This window comes from Pipistrellus hanaki, assembly GCF_964339955.1.
Source record: "Pipistrellus hanaki genome assembly, chromosome: 21".
Classification (NCBI taxonomy): domain Eukaryota; kingdom Metazoa; phylum Chordata; class Mammalia; order Chiroptera; family Vespertilionidae; genus Pipistrellus; species Pipistrellus hanaki.
Window position 1 is genome coordinate 357,389 of NC_140523.1, and position 14,287 is coordinate 371,675.

Sequence of the window (14,287 nt, forward strand, 5' to 3'; positions counted from 1 at the left end):
CGCCGGAGAGGAGGGGGCGGGAGAGGGCGGAGGAGGGGTAATTCCCGGTTGTCACTGGGATCTGGGCACAAAGACAGCGCGAAGCCCTTGTTTCTGTCCGGGCTGGTATCAGCTCCAGAGCGCTGGGACTGGTGTCCTTTCCGCCCCGGAGACGCGGTGACTGCTTCAGGGTGAAGGGCAGCAGCCGTGCCCCTGCCACCCCTGAGCCAACCAGCCCGGGCTCCCCGTGGATGTTTCTCTCTCTCTCCTTCTCGGAAACCAATAGAAATAAAAAAGAAATGGTGCTGAAAGGTGTTCTTTAAAAAGAGGACAAAGGAGGCTGAAACCGGTGCGGCTCAGGGGATAGAGCGTCGGCCTGCGGACTGAAGGGTCCCGGGTTCGATTCCGGCCAAGGGCATGTGCCTTGGTGGCAGGTACATCCCCAGTGGGGGGGGGGGTGCAGGAGGCAGCTGGTCGATGTTTCTCTCTCATCGATGTTTCTAATTCTCTATCCTCTCCCTTCCTCTCTGTAAAAATTCAATAAAATATATTTTAAATAAAATAAAATAAATGGGACTAACCCGGGGGTGGGGAGGAAGTGGGGTCGCCTCTCTGCCCTCTCCAGAGCCCCGGTGTCTGTGTCCCAGGCCCCGGGCAGGCCTCTGAGGAGCAGACGGGCGTGCGGGCTCCGGCCTGGGGGGGGGGGGCATCTGATAAGGCCGCTGCCTGCTGCCAGGACAGGTCAGGGCGGAGGGCGCCCGGGGCAGCTGGCAGCTCCTGTGGAGACAGGCTCCATCCAGCCAGAACCCAGAGCAGCTGCCTCCTCCTCCTCCTTTTTCCCGGGAGCCAAACATCCAGGGGGTCCCTCCCCGAGGCCCCCCCGCTCCCCGCCGTTCAGCAGGGACCGGCCTGACTCCTGGAGGAGAGCCGCAGGGCACCCACAAACACCTGCTCTGCACCCACACACACACCCCCGCCCCCATAGGCCGGCTGCTGATGGTGGGTGGGAGGACAAAGATGGCAGCGGAGGTGGCAGAAGGTGGTGCCAGATGGGCAGCTTGCAGGTGAGCGGGCTGGAGGTGTGCAAAGGCCTGTGGGTAAGCAACGGGCTGGGGTCTTCTGAGGGCTGGCGGCTCTGTCTGCTCCCCGGGGGGGGGCGCGCCCCATTCCCAGGGGCGCCCCCAGGTCCCTCCTGTGCAGATCCCCGCCAGGTGAGAGGTCTTTTCTCTTTTCTCTTCTTTTTTTAACGGATTTTATTGATTTTTTTACAGAGAGGAAGGGAGAGGGAGGGAGAGCTAGAGACATCGATGAGAGAGAATCACCAATCAGCCGCCTCCTGCACACCCCCCACTGGGGATGTGCCCGCAACTAGGGTCCATACCCTTGACCGGAATCGAACCCCGACCCTTCAGTCTGCAGGCCGATGTTCTGTCCAAAGAGCCACACCGGTCAGGGCGAGATTCTTTTCTTTTTTTTTTAAGACTCTGTATTGCCGAAACTGGTTTGGCTCAGTGGATAGAGCATCGGCCTGCGGACTGAAGGGTCCCAGGTTCGATTCTGGTCAAGGGCATGAGCCTTGGTTGCGGGCACATCCCCAGTGGGGGGTGTGCAGGAGGCAGCTGATGGCTGTTTCTCTCTCATCGCTGTTTCTAGCTCTCTATCCCTCTCCCTTCCTCTCTGTAAAAAATCAATAATATATATATATATATATATATATATATATATATATATATATATATATTTTAAAGGACTTTGTATTGATGTTCAGAGAGGAAGGGAGAGCGAAGGAGAGAGAAACGTCCGGGTGAGAATGAAACGTCAGTGGGCCGCCTCCTGTGTGTGGGCCCCCCCCTCCCCCCCGCTCCGGCCCCAGAGTCGGAGCCGGCAGCCTGGGCTGCTGCCCTGATTGACCTCCTCCTGGTGCACAGGACGGTGCCCAACCACTGGGCCACACCGGCTGGGCTGCCGTCCGTCTCCCGCGGCCACGGGGACCGAGCCGGCCGCCAGCCGGGCAGCGGAGGAAGGAGCGGCTGCCAGCTCGGCCGGGCTGCGGAGGGGGGAGCGGGGACGGAAACACATGGTCCGGGGGCGTTCGGAAACAGGGGGGTATTTTTAGCGGCTGTTCCCACGCGGTGAGAAACCTGGAAGACAGCGCTGATCACACGGCACCGATTATAGGGACGCAGATGGCCCTTCTGGGGGCCGGCCCCGGGCCCAGAGGGGGCAGGCACCTCACCGGCCGGGGCAGCCCACCCACCGATCGACCCGTCTCTCTCACATCGATCTCTCTGTCTTTCCCTCGCTCTAAACATCAACGGGAAATGTCCTCTGGTGAGGATTCATTTAAAAAAGAAAGAAAGAAAGAAAGAGAGAAAGAGAGAGAGAGAGAGAGAGAGAGAGAGAGAGAGAGAGAGAGAGAGAGAGAGAGAAAGAGAAGGAAGGAAGGAAGGAAAGAAAGAAGAAAGAAAGAAAAAGAAAGAAAGAAAGAAAGAAAGAAAGAAAGAAAGAAAGAAAGGAAGGAAGGAAGGAAGGAAGGAAGGAAGGAAGGAAGGAAGGAAGGAAGGAAGAAAGAAAGAAAGAGCGAGGCCTGGCTGGTGTGGCTCAGTGGATAGAGCCTCCGCCTGCGGACGGAAGGCCCGGGTTCGATTCCAGGTCAGGGCACAGGCCCGGGTTGCAGGCTCCGTTCCCAGCGGGGGGCGTGCAGGAGGCAGCCGATCCAGGATGCTCTCTCCTCACGGATGTGTCTCTCTCCTTCTCCCTCTCTGAAGTCAATGAAAGATATATTTTAAAATATGTTTTACTGATTTTTTTTTGTATTGGTTTCACAGAGGGCAAAGGAGAGAGATGCATCCGTGAGGAGAGAGAAACACTCATCGGCTGCCTCCTGCAGGCCCCCCTACTGGGGATCAAGCCTGCAACCCCGGGCCTGTGCCCTTGACCGGGAATCGAACCCGGGACCCTTCCGTCCGCAGGCGGAGGCTCTATCCATGGAGCCACACCGGTTAGGACTAAAAAAATATTTTTTTTTAAATTAAAGAGAGCCGAAACCCGTTTGGCTCCGTGGATAGAGCGTCGGCCTATGGACCGAGGGGTCCTGGGTCCGATTCCGGTCAAGGGGCATGGACCTTAGTTGCAGGCACATCCCCAGGAGGGGGTGTGCAGAAGGCAGCTGATCGATGATGATTCTAGCTTTCTATCTCTCTCCCTTCCTTTCTGTAAAAAAATCAATAAAATATATATTTTTTTTAAAATAAAAAATTTTTATAAAAAAAGGCACACAGGGCTGGGCTCTTGGGGAGTCCCTAGGGCAGGGGTCCTCAAACTTTTTAAGTGGGGGCCAGATCACGGTCCCTCAGAGAGCTGGAGGGCCGGACTATATGAACTACTAATTCCTACTGTAACACCTCGGCTGCGCTCACTGCCCAAAAAACCTGGCGGGCCGGATCAGACTCCTGTGCGGGCCGCATGTGGCCCGCGGGCCGTAGTTTGAAGACCCCTGCTAGGGTGTCCCCTCCTCCCCCCTCCGTGCTCCCCATCTCCTCCTCCTCGCCCCCAGCACCTGGCGCTCCCCGAGGGCCCGGGGGACCCGCTCCCGGCCTGTCTGGGTGAGGAGAGCCCGTGTTTATAGCCGAGAGGGGTGTGCCAGGCGGGCACCCAGCACCAGCCGGACACGGGCTGCACACGCCACACGCAGGCCACGGGGTGGGGGGTGCAGGGGGGTGGCAGCGAGGCGGCCCTCCCCGCTCTGTCCCCGAGGGAGGGCGGCGGAGAACACAGCACGATTGTCACTGCCCATGGGCTGGGGGCGAGTGGGGGGCCGGGGGGGGGCGGCAGGGAGCCCCACAGACCTGAGGCCTGGGGAGCAGGGGTGGGGGGCGATCAAACGGGCTTTGTCCGGGGCCTGGCCGGCCGCACACAGGGCTTGTGTTTCTCGGGGGGCGGATGACAATGGGGTGAAACATTAGAGTGGGCATCAATTATTCACAGTCCCCCCCCCTTTCCCCCTCTCCTGCCAGGTCAGACACAGCCGCCCGCCCCGGCCCGCAGGGAGAGGGGGGGAGGAGGAGGAGGAGGAGGAGGAGGAGGAGGAGGAGGAGGAGGGGATCTGCCAAGAGGGAGGCTGAGGATGGGTTCAGCCGGACTCCGGGCTGAGCTGGAGCCTTCTGCACCCCCTGGCTCTCAGCGGCCTGCCGCCCTCGGATCTGTCACCCCCTCCTCCCCATGCGCCCTGCAGTGCAGAAGGAGGCCCCGTCCCAGAGGAAGAGAGAGGGAGCGGGAGAGAAACGACCATGAGGAGAGGGAATCCTGGGCCGGCTGCCTCCTGGGGGGGGGTGGATGGAGCCGGAAACCCGGGCCTGTGCCCTGGACCGGGAATCGAACCCGGGCCCTTCGTCTGCAAGGGTGACTGACGCTCAGCCACGGAGCCAGGCGGGCCGGGCAGGGTTTCAGTGGGTCGCTCTGTGTGGGGCCCACACCCGCTCCAGGGTCTGGAGGGGGAAGTCTGATCGCACCCCTTAGGACCCCCAAAAGGGAGTCCCTGCTCCTCTCCCAGGAATGGTGGTGAGCAGGGCCCGGCCGGCCTGCCTCAGCGGCTGAGCGTCGACCAAGGAGCCAGGAGGTCAGGGTTCGATTCCCGGTCAGGGCACAGGCCCGGGTCGAGGGCTCCCTCCCCAGTGAGGGGTGTGCAGGAGGCGGCTGATCAATGATTCTCTCTCACCCTGGATTGTTTCCCTCCCTCGTCCTTCCTCTCTGTGAAAATCTATAAAATAAATTTTATAGAAAGAGAGAAACAAGGAAAAGCAAGCCCCTTCCAGACGGGCCTGAGAGCCGCAGAGGAGGAGGAGGGCCGGGGGTCAGGCCGAGTTTTGTGGACAGAAGGCAGTTCCCTCCGGACGCCGGGCTGTGCCCGGGCCCCACACACAGGCCCCGCCCTCCGACCACAGGGCCCTTCTCCTCCCGTCTCCAGCGGCCCCTGTCGCCGTTTTTAGCGGCCAGTGTTTATTCGGTCCGCCTCGGATGGACGGACGAACGGGTCTCTCTGTGCAGCTGGGACCCCTGCAGGCGGCCCGGCCTTCTCCGGGGCCACCGACCGAGGCCTGAGCCAGACACCGCCCCCCGGGGCTGCCCCCGGCCCGGCCTCACCCCACGGGGCCTCCGGGGACCGGTCCCCAGCATCCCGGCTGGAGGACACTCTGAGATGCCGGGCCCGGGAAACGGCCATTGTCCACCGCATGATTCATGCGCATCGCCATTCCTTTCTATTTTTTATTTTTTTTAAATATTTTTATTGATTTTTTACAGAGAGGGAGAGAGAGTTGGAAACATCGATGAGAGAGAAACATCCATCAGCTGCCTCCTGCACGCCCCCCACTGGGGATGTGCCCGCATCCAGGGGTGCATGCTCTTAACTGGAATCAAACCCGGGACCCTTCAGTCCACAGGCCGAGGCTCTACCCACTGAGCCACACCAGTTTGGCTGTTTCTTTTTTTAAATATATATATATATATAATATATATATATATATATATATACACACACACACACACACACACACACACACACACACACTGAGTGGCCAGATTAGTATGATCTCTGAAGGCATAATAATCTGGCCGCTCAGTGTATATATATTTTTTAGAGGCCCAGTGCATGAATTCATGCATGGGTGGGGTCCGGCCCGCCTGGGCAGTAGCAGGGTGTGCAGGAGGCAGCTGGTCGATGTTTCTCTCTCATCGATGTTTCTGACTCTCTGTCCCTCTCCCTTCCTCCCTGTAAAAAATCAATAAAATATATTTTTAAAAATAAACACACACACACACACTCCAAACAAACAAGCTAGAGATCTGAGGTCCCCCCCCCCTGCCCCTGCTGGAGATCTCAGGAAACCCCCGGGGGGAGTCTGGGCCTGCCGGTCTCTAGGAGCAGCATCTCCCACCCCCTGCAGCCGGGCTCCGTGCCTGTCTGACTCTGTGGCCACAGGCCCGGCTATCTCCTCCGATCTCCCTTCCTCCCGCCGGCTCCGGCTGCGTTCGGAGGCTCCGGGGTCTCGGGAAGCCGGCGCTGGATAATGAGGCCGGGAGGCAGCTCCCTTTCATGTCTGTGTGCGGCCGGCTGCACATGGTCACCCGGCTGGGCCCCACACGCCCGGGGCGGACAGAGGAGACTCAGGCGTCAGGCTCCGGGGGATGATCACGAAGACTCTGCTCCTGGCCAGTGTGTGGGAGAGAGGCCACGTGAATGCGGTTTTTGGGGTTTTCTTTAACGTACACTGGAGGCCGGTGCACGGAATTCCTGCAAGGGGGCTCGGCCCTCGCAGCCCCGGCTTCAGTCCAGAAGCTTGTCTAGCTGTCCCGTCTAACTAGCATATCATGCTTTTATTATTATAGATATTTATTTGTTTGCTTTTAAAACATCTTTTTTTAAAAAAATATATTTTATATTGATTTTTTTTTTTTTACAGAGAGAGGGGAGAGAGGGAAGAGAGAAACATGCATCAGCTGCCTCTTGCACACCCCCTACTGGGGATATGCCCGCAACCAAGGTCCATGCCCTTGACCGGAATCGAACCTGGGACCTTTCTGTCTGCAGGCCAACGCTCTATCCACTGAGCCAAACCAGCCAGGGCGATATTGTTTTGTTTGTTTGTTTGTTTTTAATTGATTTTAGAGAGGAAGGGAGAGGGAGAGAGATAGAAACATCCATGAGGCGAGAGAATCATGGATCGTCTGCCTCCTGCACGCCCCCCGCCCCTGGGGATCCAGCCCGCAACCTGGGCCCGTGGCCCTGACGGGGAGTCAAACTCACAACCGCCTGGTTCACAGGCGGACGCTCAGCCACGGAGCCTGGCCAGCTGGGCCCCCGCCTCAGTACGTTCACGTGTAAGTAGTTCCGGGTCCCAGGCCTTATCCACTGTTGTCGTCTGCCTGCTGGGCACAGCAGTGGCCTCTGAGGACCTGATTCGTGGCTGGCAACTGGGGCTGGGGCAGGCCGAACGCTCCTCTCTCTCTCTCTCTCTCTCTCTCTCTCTCTCTCTCTCTCTCTCCGGCCTCGCTCACGCTCTGCCCGTGGGCCGGCCTCTTGCCGGGGGCCAGCTGGGCTTGCTTCCTGCTGGCAGGAGAGGGCAGGCCCCGAGGGGCCAGGGCCGTGCAAGCCTCCGCTCGCGCCTCGTCTGCTGACGCCCCGTCGCCAAATCCCGTCGAGTCCAGCCATGCCCTGGAGCCGCGTGGGAGGAGGAGAGGGACGGACCAGGACTCCAGAACCGGGGGAGCCGCCCCCTCGCGGCTGAGCGTCGGCCTGGGAACCGGGAGGTCAGGTCAGGGTTCGGTTCCCGGCCAGGGCACAGGCCCAGGCCGTGGGCTCCATCCCCCGTGTGGGGCGTGCAGGAGGCAGCCCATCCATGACTCCCTCCGTCATGTCTCTCCCTCTCTCTCTCTCTCTCTCTCCCCCGCCCCTTCCTCTCTGGAATCAGTAAATATATATATTTAAAATTACCGAGCACTGATGGGACCATCACCCCTTCGATGCTGGGACAGGGGGTGGGTCGGGAGGGGACCCCACACAGGCCAAAAGCCAGCTCCCCCCCAATGCATGGCAGCTGCAGAGAACCTGCAGTGCCACACCCGGACACCAGAGGGAGCCAGACTGCAGGTTCCCCCGAAAAGGACCGTCCAGCCGAGCCCCACAGAGGGCGCATCCTTTACAAAGGTATTTTTTTAAATTATTTTTTAAAAATATATTTGTGTCGATTTCATAGAGGAAAGAAGAGGGAGAGAGAGAGAGAGAGGAGCATCCACGATGAGAGAGAATCATGGATCCCGGCCCCCTACTGGGGATCCAGCCGGCACCCCTGGCCTGTGCCCTGACAGGAGTCGAACCCTGACCTCCTGGCTCGCAGGCCGGCGATGCTGGATGCTGCAGCGGGCCAGGCAGCCAGACGGGCGTGCCCTCCGGATCTTCGCCGCGGGCCGGCGGGGGCGGGTGTGTGCCGTGGAGGAAGCAGCCAGCCCGTGAGGACCGGGAGGGTGACTCTCTCTCCTGCACAGAACACGACAGAAACATGACAGGGGCCGTGAAGGACCGGGAGAGAGGGCTCAGTCAGAGCCACAGAACAAACCCCCAGACTCCGATCATAAAAACAAACAACCAAACAAACAAAAAACCAGAGGCCTCTGAATGGACCTGGCAAAAATTCAGAATAATCCTCTTCCACTCCGCGCAGAACCCGGGCAGAAGACGGGACGGGGCAGGACAGCGAGGACACGGACAAGGAGCAGGGCCAGCGGTCGGCCGCCCAGAAGGGCCCTACCGCCCCCTCGGCTCACCCCCCACCCCTCCTGCTTCCATTCCGGGGCCCGCTCTGAGCAGGCCCCGCCGGCCGGCCGGCTGCTGGCCATCCTTTAATCCGCGAGAGGAGGCTCCAAAATGCAGGACGCTTAAGCCTGGACAAGAGCCCTCCCGCCGCCGCCGCCGCCTCGGGGACGGAAGGGCCCCGGGTTCGATTCCAGTCAAGGGCACGGACCTCGTGGCAGGGGCCCTGGTTGGGGGGAGGTGAGGGGTGTGTGCAAGAGGCAACCAAAGCCATCGATGTGTTTCTTGCACATCCATGTTTCTCTCTCTCTTGTGTCTCTCCTCTCTACTACTCTCTCAAAAAATCAATGGAGTCCTAGGTGGTGTGGCTCAGTGGATAGAGCGTCAGCCTGCAGACTCGAGGGTCCCAGTTCGATTCCGGTCAAGGGCATGGACCTTGGTTGCGGGCACATCCCCGGTGGGGGGTGTGCAGGAGCAGCTGATGGATGTTTCTCTCCCATCGATGTTTCTAGCTCTCTCCTCCCTCTCCCTTCCTCTCTGTAAAATATCAATAAAATATATTAAAATTAAATATATATATATATTTATCTCGTTCATCTCCTCGCCGCCCAATCAGCAGGGGACGTGGGGGAGGGAGCCTGAGCCGAGGCCGGGCTCGGTGCTCACGTGGGCGTGGGGGGCTCGGACGCCAGCCTGTCGGGGCTGCCTCTCTGGATCCCCAATCCCCCGCCCATGAATACCCCCCCCCCTGCTCTGCAGCCTCCGCCTGGCCTGGCCGGGGTAGATTTGCTGTCCATTTGCTAAATCGGCGGCCCCTGCCCCTCGGTGGGGGGAGTGGGGGGGATTACGACGACGCCAGATGTTATAGGCGGACGGGAGCCTGCGGGCTGGCCAGTGCGATGCTCCCGGGCTGACCAGCGGCAGCCGCCTGGCCAGGCCCCGGGGCTCCGTGTCCGGGCCGGGGGGCTGCCCCGCTGTGTGTGTGTGGGGGTGCCGGAGACGGCCATGGGCTCCCCGAGGAAGATGAGCAGCTCCTTCAAGCGGGGCTCGCTCCGGAGCTCCACCTCAGGGTCGCAGAAGGTGAGTGGGCCCCTGCCGGCCGGGGTGGCTCAGTGGGCAGCGCGCCGTCAGCCTGCGGACCGACCGTGGGGTCACGGGTTTCGATTCTGGTCAAGAGCGTGTCCCTCGGTGGCAGGCTCCTCTCCCCTCCTCTCCACCCCACCCCCGGCCAGGCCTGGGCCCGATCGGGGGCGGCCCATCGATGTGTTTCTCTTCTCACATCGATGTTTCCTCTCTCTGTCTTTCCCTGTCGCTTCCACACAAAAAAAAAATCAATCAAACCAAAACCGGTGTGGCTCAGTGGAATAGCGTCAGCCTGCAGACTCAAGGGTCTCAAGTTCGATCCAGGTTCAAGGGCATGTACCTGGGTTGTGGCACATCCCCAGTAGGGGGTGTGCAGGTGGCAGCTGATCGATGTTTCTCTCTATCCCTTTCCCTTCCTCTCTGTAAAAAAATCAGTAAAATATATATTTTTTTAAAAGATTGCAAACCAGCCCGGCCGGTGTGGCCCTGTTGGCTGAGCATCGGCCTGGGAACCAGGAGGTCCGGGTTCAATTACCCGCTCACGGCACAGGCCCGGGCTGCGGGCTCCATCCCCCGTGTGGTGCGTGCAGGAGGCAGCTGATCCGTGGTTCCCTCTCATCATGGATGCCTCTCTCCCTCCCTCCCTCCCTCCCTCTCCCTCCCTCTCTGAGATCAATAAAAATGTATTTTTTAAAGAGGGGGGTCACAGAGGGCGCGGGGAGGAAGAGCACACCCCTGGACAGGGTGGAGGGTGCTGACCGAGTGGACATGCATGAGGGCCGGGGACGGGGCGGGGGAGGGCGGCAGCTGGCGGGCTGATGCCCCCTAATGTCAGCTCTGATTGATTAATGTCCCGGATAAAACCCGGACCCGCAGGCCGGCCGCTGAGCCGCCGAGAGCCGGCCGTGGTATCCTGGGCCCCGCGGCCTCTTAAGCGACTTACAGACCTAACACCGCCGTCTGGGCTAAGCCGTCCGCTTAGGATCTCGGGAGAATCATACAGAGGTGGGGAGCCGGCTCAGGGGTCCTCTCTCCCTGTCCTGCACCCCCTCTGTCTCCCTCCACCTCCTGGGCCGTCCGCCCCAGCGCAGACTGCAGCGTGGCCAGGCGGGGGCAGCAGAGGGCTGGGCTGGCGGCCCAGGACCACTTAGTGTTCAGAGCAGCGGGCTGGCCCGGGGGAGAGGGGGGTGCGGTGGCCGTGCTGGGCTCTGGTCAAAAGGAAACTCTTTCAGACCCTCAGGAAAGCCGGGAGTCAGAGAGGTGGGCTGGCGGGTGGGTTTGGGGTACGCGGGAGGGGTGATTCAGGGATTGCTAAGGAGAATAAATCTTTTTTTAAAAAAATGTGTGTGTTTTTTAAATACACACACATATATATATATATATATTTTATTTATTTTTTACAGAAAGGAGGGAGAGGGGATAGAGAGTCAGAACATCCATCAGCTGCCTCCTGAACACCCCCTACCGGGGATGTCCCCGAAACCAAGGCACATGCCCTTGACCGGAATCAAACCCGGGACCCTTCAGACCACAGGCTGATGCTCTATCCACTGAGCCACAACCGGTTTTGGCAAAAAATGTGTGTTTTAACATTGATTTCAGACAGAGAGAGAGAGAAGCATCCGGGATGACAGAGAATCTCGGATCGGCTGCCTCCTGCACGCCCCCCACGGGGGATGGGGGCCCACAACCAGGGAAGGTGTGGGAATCAAACCGGTGACCTCCGGGCTCATGGTCGATGCTCACCCAATGAGACACGCCTGCCTGGGCAGGAACGCAGAGGCAGCCAAAACCGGTGTTGCTCAGTGGATAGAGCGCCGCCTATGGACTGAAGGGTCCCGGGTTCGATTCCGGTCAACGGCATGTACCTTGGTTGCAGGCACATCCCCAGTAGGGGGTGTGCAAGAGGCAGCTGATCGATGATTCTCTCATTGATGTTTCTAGCTCTCTATCCCTCTCTCTTCCTCTCTGTAACAAATCAATAAAATATATATATTAAAAAAAATCAATAAGACATATTTAAAAAAATAATTTAAAAAAGAGCGCAGAGGCCTCTGAAGCCGCGCCGGCTCCGTGGCCGGATGAGTGTGCGGCCCGGGTCACAGACTCCCCGCTCCCTCTCTGCACACATGCGCCCCGCTGGCCTGACCCTCACGGAGACACGGGGTCCGGGAGGAAGGAGGAGGGGGAGAGGAGCGGGCGGTCACCGCCGTTCTGCGGCCGGAATGACGTGCCCACGGCCGCACACGGCTCCCGGCGTGGCTGTGTGGGGCGGCCGCGGAGGGCCCGCCGGCTGCTGCCGGGGCGGGTCCGTCGGGGGCTCTGCCCCCCCCCCCGGGCGCCGAGGGCCAGTCCGGTGGGACTCACGGGGCATTCAGAGCGGTGTCACCGTGACCTCTGACTCGGCCGCCACGAGGCACCGGATCCTCGGATCCTCTGATCCTCTCCGTGATGCAGCCGCACTGACGTGTCTGGCCGGGGCAGGGCCGGCCGGGGAGGGCGGCTGGGGGTCGCTTCAAAGGGAAGGGCCTGCCCCCCTCCTGTCCGGGCCCCGGGCAGTGTCCCTGGGAGGCCACGTGGGCGGCCGGGCGCCCTGGAGGGAGGGAGGGAGCGAGGGAGGGAGGTCACGGGGCCGGGCCAGGCCGGGATCATGCGGGCTGGACGCGGGCGCTCACATGCCGCTCCTGTGCGCGCCCTTAAAGGGAGGGTCCTCCTCGGCCGGCTTCCTGCCCGGCCGAGGAGGAGGAGGAGGAGGAGGAGGAGGAGGAGGAGGAGGCAGGCTGCACCTCCCGGCTCGGCCCCGGGCCCAGGTAAGCTCGGGCGGCTCTGCTCGGCGAGGGCTGGGCCCCCGTGGCCTCCAGCTCCTCTCCCGCCGAGGCCGGCTGCACGGGGGTCTGGGGGAGGCCAGGGTGCTGGGTGATTCCCAGCGGACAAGCCCTGTGTCAGCCAGTCACCACCCAGCCCCAACAAGCTGGCGGCTTCTCCTCCTCCTCCTCCTCCTCCTCCTCCTCCTCCTCCTCCTCCTCCTTCTTCTTCTTCTTCTCCTTCTTCTTCTATATTTTTATCGATGTCAGAGAGGAAGGGAGCAGGAGAGAGAGAGAGAAACATCCATGATGAGAGAGGATCATGGACCGGCTGCCTCCTGCAGGCCCCACACTGGGGGTCGAGCCTGCCACCTGGGCCTGTGTCCTCAACCGGAATCGAACCCGGGACCTTTCCATCCACGGAGCCAGACGGGCGCTGGGATGACTTCATTGATTTTCTGTCACCAGAGGAGATCAGCGAGTGTGCACTGAGCTGATTAGGTCCTAACGAGGTTAACGAGATTGAGCTAAGGTGATTAAATCCACCGAGGAGATCGAGTCTGTACGCAGACGGGACGAGCCAGCCTGGGTCAGGCTGCTCCCATCGGCGGGTGGCGCTGGCTAGACTGGCTCACGGTTGATCATCGACCGTTAATTGAACCAGTTAGCTAATCCAGGTCCTGATCCCACCTCGCTGGCCCCCGTTCCTGGTGTAGCCAGCGTCGATGACAACACCAGCAGACGAGATGAGATTTTAGCCGAGTCGTGGTTTTGAATGTTTACGTAGAGACGCCGTGGGTGGGTGGCCCTCCTCACACACACACACACACACCCCAGCCAGGAATGGAGCTGCCACCCAGGGACCTGCCCTGGACCGGGGACTCGAACCTGATGCCGCTCTCAGGTGCCGGGGCTGGCGCGCTAACCACTGGGCCGCACCGAGGATCCCGGCGATGGTGATTCTCTGCCTGAAGGGGTCAGGCCGGGTCCCTGTGTGGCCACCGGGCGGAGGAGTAAACAGACTCTCACCCGGGCCTTTTCAGAAGCCACGTCCGAGGCTGCACATGCCCAGGCCCCAAGCCACGTCCTGTGGTCCGGGCCCCGCCTGCCCCTCAGAGTCTCCCCGTCCCCCATCACTCTACCCCAGCCCCAGCCCCCCTCCCCACCCCTCACGGCAGGGTCCTCCCCAGCGGGTGGGCGTGGCCCAGAACAGCGGTCGGGGGCAAACTCCTGATGAGTCCGCAGAGCCAACTGTCCACGGCACAGCGATGGGCATCTCTTCGGAGAGCCACATGCTTTCAACGCAAACTTCTTCCAACGCCACTTCTTCACACAGACTCGCCCGGGGATTGAACCTGGGAACCCGGGGCCCTTTGGGGTCCGCAGGCCGGACGGCGCCCTGCCCACTGAGCCACATGCCGGCCGGTCCACGGGGACCGTCCTGGGGAGGGGGGGTGCCTGTGACGACGGAGAGGGAGGAGGGGGAGCGCGGAGGCTGAGCGGGGCGGGGGAGACCCGGGCCTCACGGCCACCCCTCCGTGTCTTCCAGGGACAGAAGGCGTGGATCGAGAGGACCTTCTGCCGGCGGGAGTGCGTCTGCGTGGTGCCCAGCACCAAGGACCCCAGCAGGTAACCACGGCCCAGGCCTGGCCCGTGTGGCTAAGTGGATAGAGCATCAGCCTGTGGACTGAGGGGTCCCGGGCTCGATTCCAGTCAAGGGCATGGGCCTTGGTGGTGGGCACATCCCCAGTAGGAGGTGTGCGGGAGGTGGCTGATGGATGTTTCTCTCTCATCGATGTGTCTAGCTCTCTATCCCTCTCCCTTCTTCTCAGTAAGAATATCAATAAAGTATATTTTTAAAAAATTAAAAAACAAAAACCATGGCCCAGACCCGCCCTGGGCCCACCAGTTGCCTCGCCCAAGGATATTTTTTCCGCATTGACTTTCAGATAGAGTGAAAGGGGGAGTGAGAGAGAGAAACACTGATAGAGAGAGAGAGAGAGAGAGACAGAGAGAGAGAGAGAGAGTGCGCTGTTTTGCCTCTGTCGCCAGGTGTTGCTGCGGCCAGCTCATCAGCCTGCACGTCCCGCCTCCACCTGGCGTGGCGCCCGCC

The 14,287-nt window shown here is 60.6% G+C and overlaps 1 protein-coding gene across 1 annotated transcript in view; it reads left to right on the forward strand.

Moving 5' to 3' along the window:
• OTUD7A (OTU deubiquitinase 7A) overlaps positions 1–8,340 on the forward strand; it is a gene marked incomplete at its 3' end in the record, with an annotated part of 44,248 nt that extends 35,908 nt beyond the window's left edge. Inside the window, exons 14-15 of the mRNA XM_084868979.1 lie at positions 7,875–7,986; positions 8,199–8,340. Coding sequence (XP_084725105.1) covers positions 7,875–7,986; positions 8,199–8,340 — 254 coding nt within the window. The remainder of the gene's footprint in view (positions 1–7,874; positions 7,987–8,198) is intronic.
• Positions 8,341–14,287: the final 5,947 nt, after the last annotated feature.